The sequence below is a fragment of the Schistocerca americana genome, chromosome 3, assembly GCF_021461395.2.
Source record: "Schistocerca americana isolate TAMUIC-IGC-003095 chromosome 3, iqSchAmer2.1, whole genome shotgun sequence".
Lineage (NCBI taxonomy): Eukaryota > Metazoa > Arthropoda > Insecta > Orthoptera > Acrididae > Schistocerca > Schistocerca americana.
This window is the reverse complement of record NC_060121.1, coordinates 920551851-920568353: the sequence shown is the minus strand read 5'-3', so window position 1 is coordinate 920568353 and position 16503 is coordinate 920551851. Positions and strand designations below refer to the sequence as shown.

The 16503-nt window shown below is 44.2% G+C and overlaps 1 protein-coding gene across 19 annotated transcripts in view; it reads right to left on the bottom strand.

Moving 5' to 3' along the window:
• The window catches only part of LOC124605166 (longitudinals lacking protein), a 547673-nt gene that overhangs the window by 412500 nt on the left and 118670 nt on the right, over positions 1-16503 (bottom strand). The window contains exon 6 of one of the 19 annotated variants that reach the window (XM_047136671.1): positions 10623-10645. The exons of the other annotated variants lie outside the window; for them this stretch is intronic. Coding sequence (XP_046992627.1) covers positions 10638-10645 — 8 coding nt within the window. The 3' untranslated portion in view covers positions 10623-10637. Of the gene's footprint in view, positions 1-10622; positions 10646-16503 lie in introns of those variants that run through there. 19 annotated transcript variants of the gene reach the window in all.

The following is a 16503-nucleotide window of genomic DNA, read 5'->3' as shown; positions in this document are numbered from 1 at the left end:
TGTGCAGTGCTGGAATGGGAACTGGGAGGTGGCTGGATGGGTGAGGACAGTGACTAATGAAGGTTGAAGCCAGAAGGGTTACGGGAACATAGGATGTAGTGCAGGGAAAGTTCCCACCTGCGCAATTCAGAAAAGCTGGTGTTGGTGGGAAGCATCCATAGGGCACAGGCTGTGAAGCAGTCATTGAGATGAGGGATATCATTTTAGCAGCATGTTCAGCAACAGGGTGGTCCACTTGTTTTTTGGCCACAGTTTGCTTGTGGCCGTTCATGTGGACAGACAGCTTGTTGGTTTCATGCCTAAATAGAATGCAGCACAGTGGTTGCAGCTTAGCTTGTAAATCACATGACTGGTTTCACAGGTAGCCCTGCCTTTGATGGGATAGGTGATGTTAGTTACCGGACTGGAGTAGGTGGTGGTAGGAGGATGTATGGGGCAGGTCTTGCATCTAGGTCTATTACAGGGGTATGAGCCATGAGGTAAGGGATTGGGAGCAGGGGTTGTGTAAGGGTGTAAGGATGGACAAGTATATTGCGTAGGTTTGGTGGACAGCGGAATACCACGGTAGGAGGGGTGGAAAGGATAATGGGCAGGACGTTTCTCGTTTCAGGGCACGACGAGAGGTAATCGAAACCTTGGCGGAGAATGTAATTCAGCTGCCCCAGTTTTACAGTGGAAACACTTTTTCGCCACCAACCCAACCAATCAGACTCAACCAAAGCTCAATACTGAACCTTGCCTAACTCAGTTCACCCCTCCATCCAACCACAATCCACACCCACTGCCTCCAAACCACCCCCCTGTTAACTTTCCAGAATTTCTTAACTTCGAACCTTGCCTCACCATCATTCCCCAAATCATCAGTAAACTCTTCCGGGCTAAGTTGTCGTGGTCGATCTGTAGAACTTCTTCTCCCTGACGTTTCATTCTAAACTACGGAGAACATCTTCCGAGGTGAGTCAACGACTGGCTGCTAGGAGCTGGGGCCGCCGCTTATATGGATATCGTAGGGGGCGCCACCGCATGTCACGTGGCGTCGATGTGCAGCTATCTCTGGCTATCGTCTGTTCTCTCGATTGCAGGCAATCGATTGTCACGTGATTGATGCAACGTCGACCGCCATATCTTATCCAATTTTAATCCTTCTTCTTTACGATTAAAATTGTATTGATGCAAACTAACCTTACATCTGCAGAAAGAACTGCAGTCCACCATCTAAAAACTGATCCTGACCTTATAATACCACCTGCAGACAAAGGCTCCACCACCGTTGTTTTGAACCATAGGGATTACGTGGAAGAAGAACTCCATCAGCTGTCAGATACTTCCACCTACAAACCATGCCACAATGATCCCATTCCAGTAATCCAGCAGGATCTCCAGTGACTAATCAAATCCTTAGGCCCATCACAGAACCTCTCCGCAGAGTCCATTTCTATACCTACCCCTACCACTCCCCGCACTCCCACCTTCTAGATGCTTTCTAAAGTCCATAAACCCAACCACCCAGGACGCCCCACTGTGGCCGGTTACTGTGCCCCCATTGAGAGAACCTCTGCTCTCATAGACCAACACCTTCAACCTATTACCCGGAACCTATCCTTCTACATAAAAGATACAAACCATTTCCTCAACCGAATCTCCACTGTTCCTCTCCCTTTACCACACAACGCCCTGCTCATCACTATTGATGCCACCTCCCTGTACACTAACATTCCTAATGCCCATGGCCTTACTGCTACCGAACACTACCTTTACAGATGCCCTATGGATTCCAAACCTACAACCTCCTTCCTAGTCTCCATGAACAACTACATCCTCACCCACAATTACTTCTCCTTTGAAAGCATTACCTACAAATAAATCTGCAGTATGGCTATGGGCGGCTGCATGGCACCATCCTGTGCTAACCTACTCATGGGCCATCTAGAGGAATCCTTCCTAAAAACCCAGAATCCTAAACCCCTCATCTGGTTCAGATTAATTGATGACATCTTTGCTGTCTGGATTGAAGGTGAGGACACCTTATTCACATTCCTCCAGAACCTCAACAACTTCTCCCCCATTTGCTTCCACCTGTTCCTACTCAACCCAACAAGCCACCACCCTAGATGTTGACCTCCACCTAAGAGATGGCTACATCAGTACCTCCATTCATATCAAACCTACTAACCACCAGCAATATCTCCACTTCGACAGGTGCCACCCATTCCATACCAAGAAGTTCCTTCCTTACAGCTTAGCCAACCATGATCGTCACATCTGCAGTGACGAGCAGTCCCTCTCAAAATATACCGAGAGTCTCACTGAAGCCTTCACTGACCGTAATTATCCTCCCATTCTTGTACAAAAACAAATCTCCCATGCCTTATCTTTCCAGTCTTCCACCACACCCTGAAGTCCCACAGTCCGGCTACAGAGGAGCATTCCCCTCGTAACTCAGTACCATCCGGGGCTGGAGCAACTGAATTACATTCTCTGCTAAGGTTTCGATTACCTCTCGTCGTGCCCTGAAATGAGAAATGTCCTACCCACTATCCTTCCCACCCCTCCTACCATGGTATTCCGCCGTCCACCGAACCTACACAATATAGTATTTTAAACATAGCTGCGCAACAGCAACGGTTCCACGCAATAAGACTAAAAACAGCCGACCAGTTGCAATGGATAAAGTAATCTTTACCTAGGTTTTGACAGATTTAAACCTGTCTTCTTCAGAAGGCGGCAGTATTACATTAATATGGAATGATGTATCATTGTCGTTTTTACAAATATCTGCATAGATCCATTAGTCCAAAATAAAATATAGCCCTGAAAATAGGGTTTGTCACGCAAATAAAAATTAGTACATGGATGTAGCAGAGCTCATAAGCGACTGGTCGGCTGTTTTTAGTCTTACTACACAATATACTTGTCCATCCTTACACAACCCCTGCTCCCAATCCCTTACCTCATGGCTCATACCCCTGTAATAGACCTAGATGCAAGACCTGTACCATACATCCTCCTACCACCACCTACTCCAGTCCAGTCACTAACATTACCTATCACATCAAAGGCAGGGCTACCTGTGAAACCAGTCATGTGATTTACAAGCTAAGCTGCAACCACTGTGTTGCATTCTATGTAGGCATGACAACCAACAAGCTGTCTGTCCACATGAACGGCCACCAGCAAACTGTGGCCAAAAAACAAGTGGACCACCCTGTTGCTGAACATGTTGCTAAACATGATATCCTTCATCTCAATGACTGCTTCACGGTCTGTGCCATATGGATCCTTCCCACCAACACCAGCTTTTCTGAATTGCGCAATTTCCCTGCAATACATCCTATGTTCCCGTAACCCTCCTGGCCTCAACCTTCATTAGTCACTGTCCTCACCCATCCAGCCCCCTCCTTGTTCCCATTCCAGCACTAGACAGCCATCATTTCACCGCCACACCCAGTCTTTTCATTTCTTTTTATTTCTCTCCTTTCCACTACTTACCCCCTCCCCCCTCCACACCTTCTCTCATGCCCTCAGTCTAAACTGCAACACTTCACTGTCCGCCACTCCCACCATACTATCCCTCCCATCCCCACCCCAGGCTCCTCCTTACCCCGACCCAGTCACCACTCCCATCGTGCACTGCTGCTGCTGCTCGCAGTGTGGTTTCAGTCCTCTGAAACTGCAGATGTGTGTGCAAGTTGCATTTGTGTGAGTGTTTGTGTGCATGTGTGTATGTGTGTCTACTGCTGACAAAGGCCTTAATGGCCGAAAGCTATAATTGTGTGAATCTCTTTGTTGTGCCTATCGAGACTCAGCATCTCTGCTATATGGTGAGTAGAAACTTTCCTTCTCTGGTATTATTGCCTCTTGATTAACTGTCACTCAAGCAAACATACACACCAACAGACATATCAGGTATCTGATAAGAAATTACATGTCTGTTATGCAAATTTTCGAACTAGTTATTCATCTTTCCATGCGATACATTTTTCTCTGTTGACAGTCAAGATCAGATAATTTATATATGAATGACCTTAAAAAAATCCAACTGCTGCAAAACTTGGCTGTAAAGCTAATGTTCTAATATGCATAACATTGTTTCTCATTACATATCTCAGAACAGATCCTGAAAATGCTTACTTACATTCAGTATACTCAAATCGCTACAACAAACTTAAAAACTGAAATTGAAATCAAATGAAAGCACTTTTACTTCCTGGACACAATAAACAAACACAAATGCTGGCTTTTGGCTTTATCCAACTTAGGAGGAGATATACTAGGACAAGATGAAAAGAAAATCAACAATGAAATATTCAAACGAAAGATACACAAAAAATCAGAAGTTAGAACTAGCAGACACATAAGAGATAAGGGTAAACCAACTGAGACTGAAGTATGTATAACACACAAAAGTTATTAGCAACAATAAAAAAATAAAATGGGAAAGCAGGAAAAGTACACAAAAGGTAAAAAATGATAACTGTGTAAAGGAGATGGAATGAGTGCAAAATAAAAGAGAGAGAGAGAGAGAGAGAGAGAGAAATGGGGAAAAAAGGCAAAAAGCAGGGAGAGCAAAAGACAGCAGACAATAAGAGATTAAATTAATCATTTTGATACATTGTTATTGAGGAATATGGACACTCATTTTTGCCTCACTCCATTTGTGAGTGGAACACGAAAGGGTATGGCTCGCAGTGATAAAAGGTACTCTCCACCATTTACTGTATGGTGGCTTGCAGAGCATGTATGTACGAGGGTCACTCCAAAAGAAATGCAAACTATTTTTTTTTTTTTAATCCATCTTTTATTCTACATGTTTGAAAGTTTTACAGTGTGTAGATACATCCTTTAGGAACAATATTTTCATTTTTCCACATAATTTCCATCCCTCTCAACTGCCTTACGCTATCTTGGAACCAGCACTTGTATACCCACACAGTAAAATTCTGGACCAACCTGTTGGAGCCACTGTTTGGCAGCGTACACAAGGGAGTCATCATCTTCAAACCTTTTTCCATGAAGAGAGTCTTTCAGTTTCCCAAAGAGATGATAGTCACATGGAGCCAGGTCAGGACTGTAAGGCGGGTGTTTCAGTGTTGTCCATACGAGTTTTGTGACCACTTCCATGGCTTTTTGACTGACATGTGGCCATGCATTGTCGTGCAACAGCAAAACATCCTGCTTTTGCTGATGTGGTCGAACACAACTCAGTCGAGTTTGAAGTGTCTTCAGTGTCGTCACATATGCATCAGAATTTATGGTGGTTCCACTTGGCATGATGTCCACAAGCAAGAGTCCTTCGGAATCGAAAAACACCGTAGCCATAACTTTTCCAGCAGAAGGTGTGGTTTTGAATTTATTTTTTTTTTTTCTTGGGTAAATTTGCATGATGTCACTCCACTGATTGCCTCTTCGTCTCTGGTGAAAAATTATGGAGCCATGTTTCATCACCTGTCACAATTCTTCCAAGAAATTCACCTCCACCATTCTCGTAGTGTTCCAAAAGTTCGCTGCATACCATTTTTCTTGTTTCTTTGTGAGCCACTGTCAACATCCTGGGGACCCACCTGGCACAAACCTTTTTTAACTCCTACACTTTCAGTATTCTGGAAACACTACCTTCCCCTATCCCAACATAGTGTGACAATTCGTTCACTGTGATGCGTCTGTCAGCAGTCACTAATTCGTTAACTCTCTGCACATTGTCTGGAGTGTGTGCAGTGTGAGGCCTGCCGCTGCGAGGACAATCCTCAATATTGCTATGCCCGCTTTCATCACGTAACCTGCTTGCCCACCGACTAACTATACTGCAACCGACAGCAGCATCTCCATACACCTTTTTCAACCTCTAGTGGATGTTTCCCACTGTCTCGTTTTCACAGCACAGGAATTCTATGACGGCACGTTGCTTCTGATGAATGTCAAGGTAGCAGCCATCTTGAAGACATGCTGTGACGGTGCCACTCATGGGAACAAGTTGAACTAAGTTTGAAAACAAGCAGGAAGGATGTATCTACACACTGTAAAACTTTCACACATGCAGAATGAAAACTGTATTTTTACAAAAATAGTGTGCACTTCTTTTGGAGTGACCCTTGTATATGTAAAAAGAGTAAATAATAACATGGTGCTGAGGGAAAGTGTATTACAATAGGTAGTCACATGAACTGTGACAATTGAAAGGCTTGATGAAGGCCACAGAATCTATCCAGGATGTTACCGTATTATGAAAAGGATAGATTGCTACTCACCATGTAAAGGCGATCATGAGCCGCAGACAGCCACAATGAAAAGACTGCTAAACAAGTAAGATTTCAGCCAAAAGGCCTTCCTCTGAAGTAGACAACACACACACATGACCACTGTCTCTGGCCTCCGAGACCAGACTCCAAGCAACTGTGCGTGATGGGAGAAGCAATCTGGGTGGTGGGGGTATGGAGGAGGCTGGGGTGGGGAAGGGAGGGATAGCAGAGCAGGGCTGGAGACAGTCAAGTGTCGCTTGTGGAAGAATACAGGGACGTGGTGCAGAGTGCGTAGGGCAGCTAGGTATAGTTGAGAGGTTAGATGGAGTGCAAGGGCGGGAGAGCAGGGAGGGGTGAGGGGTGGAGGGTTGATGACGAGAGAAGCAAAAACGCCACGGGTTTGTTGGTGGACTAAAAGGCTGTATAGTGCTTGAATGTGAAAAGGGCTGGTGGCCAGGGGTTTATGAGAACATATGATATATTGCACAGAGAGTTCCCACCTACGTAATTTAGAAAAGCTGGTGCTGGTAGGAAGGATCCAGATGGCACATACATGTGAAGAACGTTTGTTGGGCAGCATGCTCAGCAACTTGGTGGTCCAGCTGTTTCTTGGCCACAGTTTGTCAATGGCCATTCGGGTAGAGAGACAGTTTGTTGGTTGCCATACCCACATAGAAGGCAGTACAGTCGATACAGGTTAGCATTTAGATCACATCACTGCTTTAACACGTAGCCTTGCCTTTCATGGGGTACAAGACGCCAGAGACAGGACTGGAGTAGGTGGGGGTGGGAGGATATGTGGGACAGGTCTTGTATCTAGGTCTATTATAAGACTGTGAACCGTGAGACAAGGGGTTGGGAACAGGGGTGGAGTAAGGATGGACAAGATTACTCTGTAGGAGCAATGGGTGGTGGAATACCACTGTGTGAGGGGTGGGAAGGATAATTGGTAGGACATTCCTCATCTCAGAGCACAAGAGGTAGTAGAAACCCTGGCAGAGAAAGTGATTCAGTTGCTCCAGTCTTTGGTGGTACTGAGTCACAAGAGGAATTCTCCTTTGTCGCTGGATGGTGGGACTTTTGGAGGTGGTGGTTGACTCAAGAAATAAGGCATGGGAGATTAGTTTCTGTATCAGGTTGAAAGGGTAATTTTGTTCTGTGAATGCCTCTGTGAGACCCTTGGTATATTTCAAGAGGACTGTTCATCACTATAGATGCAACAGATACAGGTGACTAGGTTGTAGGGAAGGAACTTATTAGTAAGGAATGTGTGGCAGCTGTCAAAATGGAGGTATTGCTGGTGGTTGGTAGATCTGATATGGACAGAGGTACCGATGTAGCCATTTTTGAGGTCAAGATCAACATCGAGGAAGGTGGCTTGTTTGTTTAAGAAGGACCAGGTGAAGGTGTTGAGATTCTGGAGGAATATGGATAGCATTTCCTCACTATTGATCCAGATCAGGAAGATGTTATCAGTGAATCTGAACCATATGAGGGGTTTAGATTCTTGGTGGTTAGGAAGGATTCCTCTAGACATCCATGAATAGGTTGGCATAGGATGGTGACATGTGGGTGCCCACTGCTGTACCATGGATTTGTTTTTAGGTGGTGCTTTAAAAGGTGCAGTAATTTTGGTTGAGGATATAGTTGGTCATGGTGACCATGAAAGAAGCTGTAGGTATGGAACCTGTCAGGCATTGGAATATGTACTGTTCAATAGTGGCAAGATCATGGCCATTGTGGATATTACTGTAAAAGGAACTGGCATCATAGGTAACAAGTAGAGCACTACAAGGTAAAGCTACAGGAGCTGTGTAGATTCAGTAGAGGAAATGGTTGGTGTCTTCTATGTAGGAGGGTATTGTAGTTAATAGGCTGATGGTGTTGGTCTATGAGAGCAGCCCACCATCTGGCCACAAAGGAGCACTCCCCTCAAGAGTCAGTAAAACTCATGACTCAATCAACTGAAACACATTCTCTGCCAGGGTTTCCAGAACATCCTCATCCATCCTTATGCTACCCCTGCTAACAATCCCTTGCCTCATGGCTTACATCCCTGTAACAGACCTAGACCCAACACCCATCCCATATATCCTCCCACCATCACCTCCACCTACTCCAGTCCTGTCACAAGCATCACCTAGCCCATCAAAGGCAAGGCTACCTGTGAAAGCAGTGGTGTGAGCTACGTGCTAAGCTGCAACCTCCGTGGTGCCTGTCTGTATGAATGGCCATCTATAAACTGTGGCCAAGAAACAGCTCGACCACCCAGTTGCTGAGCATGCTGCCCACCACACCATTCTTTATTTCAGTGACTACTTCACAGGCTGCACCATCTGTATGCTTCCCACCAACACCAACTTGGCTGCACCATCTGTATGCTTCCCACCAACACCAGCTTTTCTGAACTGCACAGTTAGGAACTCACCCTGCAATCTATCCTATGCTCCTAGAACTCTCCTGGCCTCAACCTTCATTACTCACAGTCCTTCACTCACCTATACCCTTCCCTCACTACACAATTCCACCAATGCACCCACATTCTTTTTATTCCTCTCCTTTTCTGACCCCCTGCCCTGCACCTATCCTACGACTGCAACTAGCTACCCTATTCTCTCTTCACCTTTACCATCCCCTTGCCCTCCCCTAATCATCCCAGCCCCCACAACTCAGATTGCTTCTCCTATTATGTGCTGTTTCTCACAGTCTGCGTTCATGTGTGTGTGTGTGTGTGTGTGTGTGTGTGTGTGTCATGTTTGCATGAATGTGTGTTTACTTTGTCTACTTCAGAAGAAGGCCTTTTGGCTGAAAACTTACTTGTTTACCAATGTGGCTGTCTGTGACTCAATATCTCCACTATATGGTGTGTAACAATCCATTTTTTTCATAATATTGTCATTATTTCAGCCTGGATGTTCCTTTCTGAATGTTAAAGAGGTTGAAAGAGTGATTCAAGTTGCTCTAAGTGGTGCAGAAGATTATATTATTTTTTTCTACAATATTTTAATAACTTGTTGCAGCATATGCACAAGATTCAATTCTCCGCGCAGCGAATATTGACACCAAGCTGGTAGTAACCATCACAACATTCATGAATCTCATGCATTTGAGGCATTAGACATTGAAGGACTACATCTGTTAATCTGCACAAAATTGATTTTGTTAGAAGTTGGATCAGCCTGACATAGGTGTGATAAGAGCTAAACGCAAGATAATATATATATATTTTAAATTGATCAACTTATCCACAGAATAGTTGCAAAATGTATGTGGTATATTGCGCAGTTTATAATATTTATACAACACAATGTTATAAAAGTTACTCAGAAGGAAAACCAGTTAAAATTCTAAAATTTAAATGAGGCAAAATGTTAAGCAAGCCGCCAGCAAATAGTCAGGAGATAATTTAAATGTGGATGGCACTTTCAGCAATCACATAAAGACAACAAAAAGAGTTATTAAAATTACGAATAAAGGTGTACACTCAAACAATGTCATATACAAATAAGCTATGTATGACACAAGGATAAATCACACCACCACTGTCATTGTACATGAAAAGGTCCCTGCTAGTGTGTGGGCACACCAACTTTGTCATCAGCATGAGGGCACCCCTGCAGCATGCACAGTAGTGTGTGTTCATATGCCTTCCTCATGCAGTCCAGACCACCTCTGGGAATTCACTTCTAGTATCCCTGGTATATTTCTCATTGATTCAATGATGACACATGCTATGATAACAGGCTTTGTAGAGACAATATACAGGGTGGTCAGAAACAGTCTGAAAAGCTTGTAAGTGTGCTGTAGGGTAAGTTGTGCTGAGAAATAACTGTTAAGAAAAAAATTGATATCTTGCATCATTTTTGAGTTAACTAACATTGAAGTTAGGCAATCAGGCCATTGCATGTGCAAATTTACACAGCCCGCCAGACGCAATTAGTGTCAGTTGTTCTCATAGTGTAGATGATAGTGTCCCTTGTTTGGTTGTAAAATAGCAAACAAAGAACATGTCTGGTGACACCATCTCTCGTGGGCTGCTCGAATCTTTGAACACAATGGCCTCATTGACTAACATCAATGCTAATTAACTGGGAAAAAGTGCTATGTATCAAACTTTTTTCTTGACAATTATTTCTCAGCACAACCTACCCTGCAACAACCTTACAGGCTTTCCAGATTGTTTATAACTACACTACATACAAGACGTAGATGATGAAAGCATAACCAAAGTACTTCAAGTACTTCAGCTCAAGTAATGGAAAATAATTTCATCTCAAACATAATTTAGTTCACAATGGATCACATCAATCACAACCAGAGTTAACATCATCAGCTTACCAGTCACACTCCTTCTGTAACAAATTTGCTGGGACTACAGCTGTGACAGGAAATTGAGAATGATTACAACCCTGTAACAACACAGTATCGAAGGTAATGTTGTTCGTACTAGAACACTGCATCAGAATCTGTGCCATTTTTATTTACTATACTTCTTACTTGAGACTGCCGTTGAATATCATGTGTTAAGTTCTACATCTACATCTACATACATACTCCACAAGCCACCAAGTGGTGTGTGGCGGAGGGCACTATTCGTGCCAAAGTAATATCCCCCCCCTGTTCCACTTGCGGATCGCGCGAGGGAAAAACGACCGTCTGAATGCCTCAGTACGAGATCTAATCTCCCTTATCTTGCAATGGCGATCATTGTGTGATTTGAAAGTTGGTGGTAATAATATATGCTCTACATCACGCTGTTCCAGCTCGTGGGCTCCGTTGTGAGCCGCGGAGCGCTCCCTGCTCCAGGGAGCCGTGTCGCTCGCTGTGACCAGTCAAGTGGGCCGGCACGCTGGCACGTGGCACGGCTGGCTGAGGCAGGCGGCAAGGCAAGCGTTTTGATGTGCCAGCTGCGTCTTACAAGATCGACAACCACACTCTTAGCTGCTAAGACGTGGTGACGTGCTATACCAGAAAATATGATCTTCGGGAAATAAATAAGAAACAAATGTTTTACAAGAAATTGCATACTAAATTTATTGGGCCTCTGTAGTTTGAAATTTTCTTTTCATTGCAAGATCGGAAATATCAGGCGTCAAAGTGTTCGCAGCGTTAATGCGGAGGATGGCCTTCATTGTTGCATCCTGAAGAAGCGATCGTTCCTTACTTCATAACTGTTTTCATTGCTCAGAAAAGCTGCTCACATCAAAACGTAGATCCGAACATGCACATGATCTGAGCGGCATTGTTGTGAAGTTTGGGAAATGTTTTTTCTGTAATGAACACTACCATCGTGACAAATACAACGTGTTGTAGTACCTCTCTTTCAACAAAGTTGAATTTTGCAAATCAATAATCTCCAATTGAAGTGACGATGATAAGTCATCGGTGGAAACTGAAAAAGGAGTGCTGAACACCTTAAGTTCCATTTCCAAACTAGTGAGGTCTCGGAATCGTGTTTCAAATGACGTGATGAGCTGCTTTAAGTTTGCTTGGTAATCGCCGAAAGTAGTACCTTCAGGTAGTTTTAAAGAAGCAAGATGATTGAAGAACGTTAGATGTCCATTACTCATCTGCCTCTCAAATAAACGTAACTTTTCCATGAACACTTTGATCTGGTTGTGCATGTCAACGATTAGCTGCCCTTTGCCCTGCAATGACAGATTTAAATTATTCAGATGCATAGTTATGTCAGCTAGGAACGCCAGGTCTGATATCCATTTTATATCTTTCAGACAACGCATTTCTTCCCCTTTCATTTCTAGAAAAGGGGTATTTCCTCACTAATGGCAAAGAAAACATCAAGAACTTTTCCACGACTCAGCCAACGAACTGTACTGTGGTAAGATATATCCCCATACTCCGCTTCCACATCTTTCAGGAATCCTTTGACGACGCACAAAATTCACACACTTCACGCCCACGACATCTTTCATTACGCCACCTAGCTCTACTGTTTCAGCACACATTGCCTATTGGTGCACTACAGAACACGAACTATGTTGCATGTTTTGATACCCTCCGTATTACGAATCCGTTTTTAAACATACGTCTACTGGTATGTCGTTCTTAAGCCTGGCTACCAGTTCTCTGCGTGTAACGCCTTCTACCTGACTGTACTTAATTCTGTATATTGTACCTCTTCGCAGAATTAAATACTTTATGACATACAAAACACTGCGGTCGACCATGCCTCTCAATGAATAGAAAGGTATCCTCCAACAGAGGTACAGGGCTCCCGCAGCTAGTCATAGCTGTCATTGAGCACGGATTATTACAGCTGCATGCGGCCAGGGGGCAGTGAGTTAGCTTTCCCCCTCCACGCGGGCTCTGAGCTGCCGCAGTGAGCGCTCTGGAGCGCTCCGGCTCCCTGGAGCTCGGTTGGAACAGCCTGCTCTACATCCTCAGCAAAGATCTGATTTTGGAATTTAGTGAGCAGCCCCTTCCATTTAGCGCGTCGTCTATCTGCAAGTATGTCCCACTTCAAATTTTCTATGAGATTTGTAATGCTCTTGTGATGGCTAAATGGACCAGTCATGAATCTTGCTGCTCTTCTTTGGACCTTCTCAATCTCTTGAATCAGACCAACTGGTAAGGGTCCCATACAGATGAACAATAGTCTGAGACTGGACAAACTAAAGTATTGTAAGCAATTTCTTTTGTTGAAGGACTACATCACTTCAGGATTCTACCAATAAACCGAAATCTAGAGTTCACCTGACCTGTTACTTGGGTAATCTGATCATTTCATTTGAGATCATTTCGAATAGTCGCACCCAGATACTTGACAGATGCTACCGCTTCCAAAGACTGGGCATTTATTTTGTACTCGTACATTAATGGGGAATTTTGCTTTGTTATACACAATAGGTTACACTTACTAATATTGAGAGATAACTGCCAGTCATTACACCACGCATTTATTTTCTGCAAATCCTCATTGATTTGTTCACAACCTTCATGTGATACTACTTTCCTGTAGACTGCCCTGGGTCACACCTGATGTTACACTTGTTTCTGTTCAAGTCTCCCCATTCAGGACAACATATGGCTGTTTGACTGTTAGAAAACTTTCTATCCAACTGCATATGTCATAGGATAAACCATAAACGTGCACTTTTTGGAGAAAGCGACAGTGCAGAACTGAGTTGAATGCCTTTCGAAAGTCAAGGAATATGGCATCAACCTGGGAGCCAGTATCTAGAGCCTGTTGTGTATCATGCACAAAGAGGGCCAGCTGTGTCTCGCATGACCACTGCTTCCTGAAACCATGCTGGTTTCAGCAGATGAGCTGATAGATGATGGATAAGAATGGTGCTATATTTGTAGCATAGTCTACATAACATCTTATGGGGATACTATCTTGGCCAAATGCCTTCCTGGCATCTAAGAATCTTAACTGTTTTACAATCTCAGGTACGCTAAACACTATGTCGGCCATCCTTGTGTTTGTTCAATAATTGAAAGGGGTAATGGTGCTGCAGTCCTCTACCATAAACAAGTTCCTACATTGATTGCTAAATGACAAAATCTCAAAGGGAAAATGAATTATTATATGGAAATGAGTTATGATGGAAGAAGTAGCATGTGCAATGTTACATCTAATGAGTGAAATCTGTGAGAGTATTGATGGTGCACAAGCATAACTCAGATGATCATATGCCCTCATAGATGAGCCCACAACACCAGTGCAACACAAACTCCAACTCTGCTTAACAGAGCAATGGCATGGCCACTTTATGATCTCCACCAGCAGACATCATGATGGAAGCAGATGAGTTGGTGTGGATAGTGCAGGGGAACAGTGTTGAAAGCTGCCATGGAGGGCACCCACAACACGTGGTTTGGGCACACCTGCTGGCGGAAGACTTTACCTGTAATCAGCAGCAGGATGGGCAGGCTAGGGCTTACTTGGAGTTCAACCACTGTGGACCTCATCTTGCGTGTTGTGACAAGTGTTTAGCCATCAGGTGTCCACACCAGATGGTGCTGGATTCTTTCTGTGATTGCCTATGTGGGTTCATACTCTCTGCTTCCCGTAGACTGACTCCTGTGGTGAGTTCATTTCCCTCTCATGTAGTTTTGTTCCTCGGCTATCACTGAACCACTGTCAGTCCATGAAGCATCTGTGCTGACCATGCAGTGAAGCAGCATTTTCCCCTGCTTCATACCTGTGTTAATAGTAAAATGCCAACATCTTTCCCCTTTTCCTAGTGTTCATTTGGGCAACCATGGACAAAGCATTTCTGCAATGCTGGCAGGATCAATTGTGCCTAACAGAATAAGAAGAAGAAGAAGAAGAAGCAGCAGCATCGACAGGTGAACATGCAGATGCTGATTAACCAGAATGCGAACTTGCTTTATGCCCTTGCCTTGCTGTTGAGGAACAGGCACCCACAGTTCTGTTTTCTGTGCCACTTCTACCACCTATGAAGCTGTTTGCCAGTTTTCATGAGTTGACTGAAAGGTGGGAAAATTAACTGAGCCAATTCTTGCTGCACTGCCAGCTAAGATGTATTGTTGATCCAGTTGATAAGGTTGCCTTGTTGTCCAGAAGCACAGGTTTACACAAAGTTGTACAAAATTTGAAGCCCTCCACTGCGTACAAGAAACTTCCCAGTGATAAGCTTTGTCATTTACCTGTGCTGTATTGTGGACATCAAACCCATGTGGTGGCAGCACAGTTACTGTTTAACCAGCACCATAAGTGCCCAGCGCAGTCGTGTGTGGCCTGGATCACCGATTTGCAGAGACTCCAAGCAAGTGTAGTTTTGGGTGTCCCCAATATGCTACCTCTTATGCAGACTCACTAATTTGAGAAGTGATTGTCAGGTTAGCTCCTGATCATGAGGTTCAGAGTACAGCATTGACCTTGCCTGACCCATCTTTACCCAATGTTGCCCAACTTGCAGAACTGCATGACTGTACAGCAGTTGCCCAACTCGTAGAATTTCATGACTGTACAGCAGTGGGCATCCTTTCTGATAATTGGCAGGTGGCTCAATTGGGTTTGCATGGTAAACGGCCCCCAGTGTCCCAAGGGATACCCCTGCTGGTCTTGCCTCAGGGTAAGTCACCATGTGTTGCTGCCGTTAATGATGCCTATGCAGTGGCATTGCAGTGCTGCCCATCTTTGCTTGTGCTTAGCTCAGCAGGTTCGCACATCATAATTCCTGCCAGTGATGTTTCTTGGGTCCTCGGTGTCATTCTCCTTCCATTTGTTGTGTAAGACAGCAGTCCTCCCTGATTGTCATTTGCTGCACGTTCGAGGTGACTGCCCGCATGTGGAGGTTACGTCTAAGGTATGGTGGTGATATGACATTTTGCAATTCTTTGTGACAGTTGATGGGCCATAACTCAGTTGTCAGACGTTCTGATGTTTCTACTTGACTCTGGCACTGCCACCAATGTCCCACACATGTAACTCTGGCATATTTTGCTGATGTTGGTAACGGATATGTGGCCAGTTTAATTTCCGGTAGACACAGTAGCAACATTCAGCACAATTAACATAAATATGTACAGGATCTTGGGGTGCCTACAGTTGCAACACCTGCTCCATCTGGTTGTGTCTTATAGTACACAGGGAATTCCTTTGCAGGGGCAATTCTCCATCTCCACGCATTATAAGAGTGTGAAACAGCAACTCATCTTTTTAGTGGTCAATTCACCACTGGCACAGAATATCTTTCGGCTCAATGCATTTTCTATTTTTTGCTTCCAGATCACTGACAAAGTGCATTTAGTGTCAGTCCATTCCTTTTCACGATTTTGACTTGTTATTGTTGTCCTATAGCCCATTGCTTGAAATACCTTGGCCTGAACTGGACATTTCGAGGCACGTTTCTCTTAAGCGATTGGCAGTCCACAAATTTTGTCACCCTCGTCCCATTCCCTTCACTATGCACATTAAGGTAAAGGTTGAGTTCCAGCATTGGCAGGGTCAGTGTGTCATTTCTCCCATTTCGTTGAGTCAGTGGGCCACCCCTCTGATGGGGATTTATAAGATCGATGGCACCATGCACCTTTGCAGTGATTTTAAGCAGATGGTCAATGTGCAATGTGTGTGGCAGGCAGAGTTTTTGGCAATGTTGTCGGAAGGTCAGTATTTTTCCCACATTAACTTGTGTGATGCATACCTGGAGCTGACATTGGATGCAGTTTCTGATTTTCCTGGTCCTCAACATCCCCCATCCCCTTTGGGCTTTATCAGTTTAGCTGCTTGCCTTTTAGAATCTCATCTGCACTGGGAATTTACCAACAGTACAGG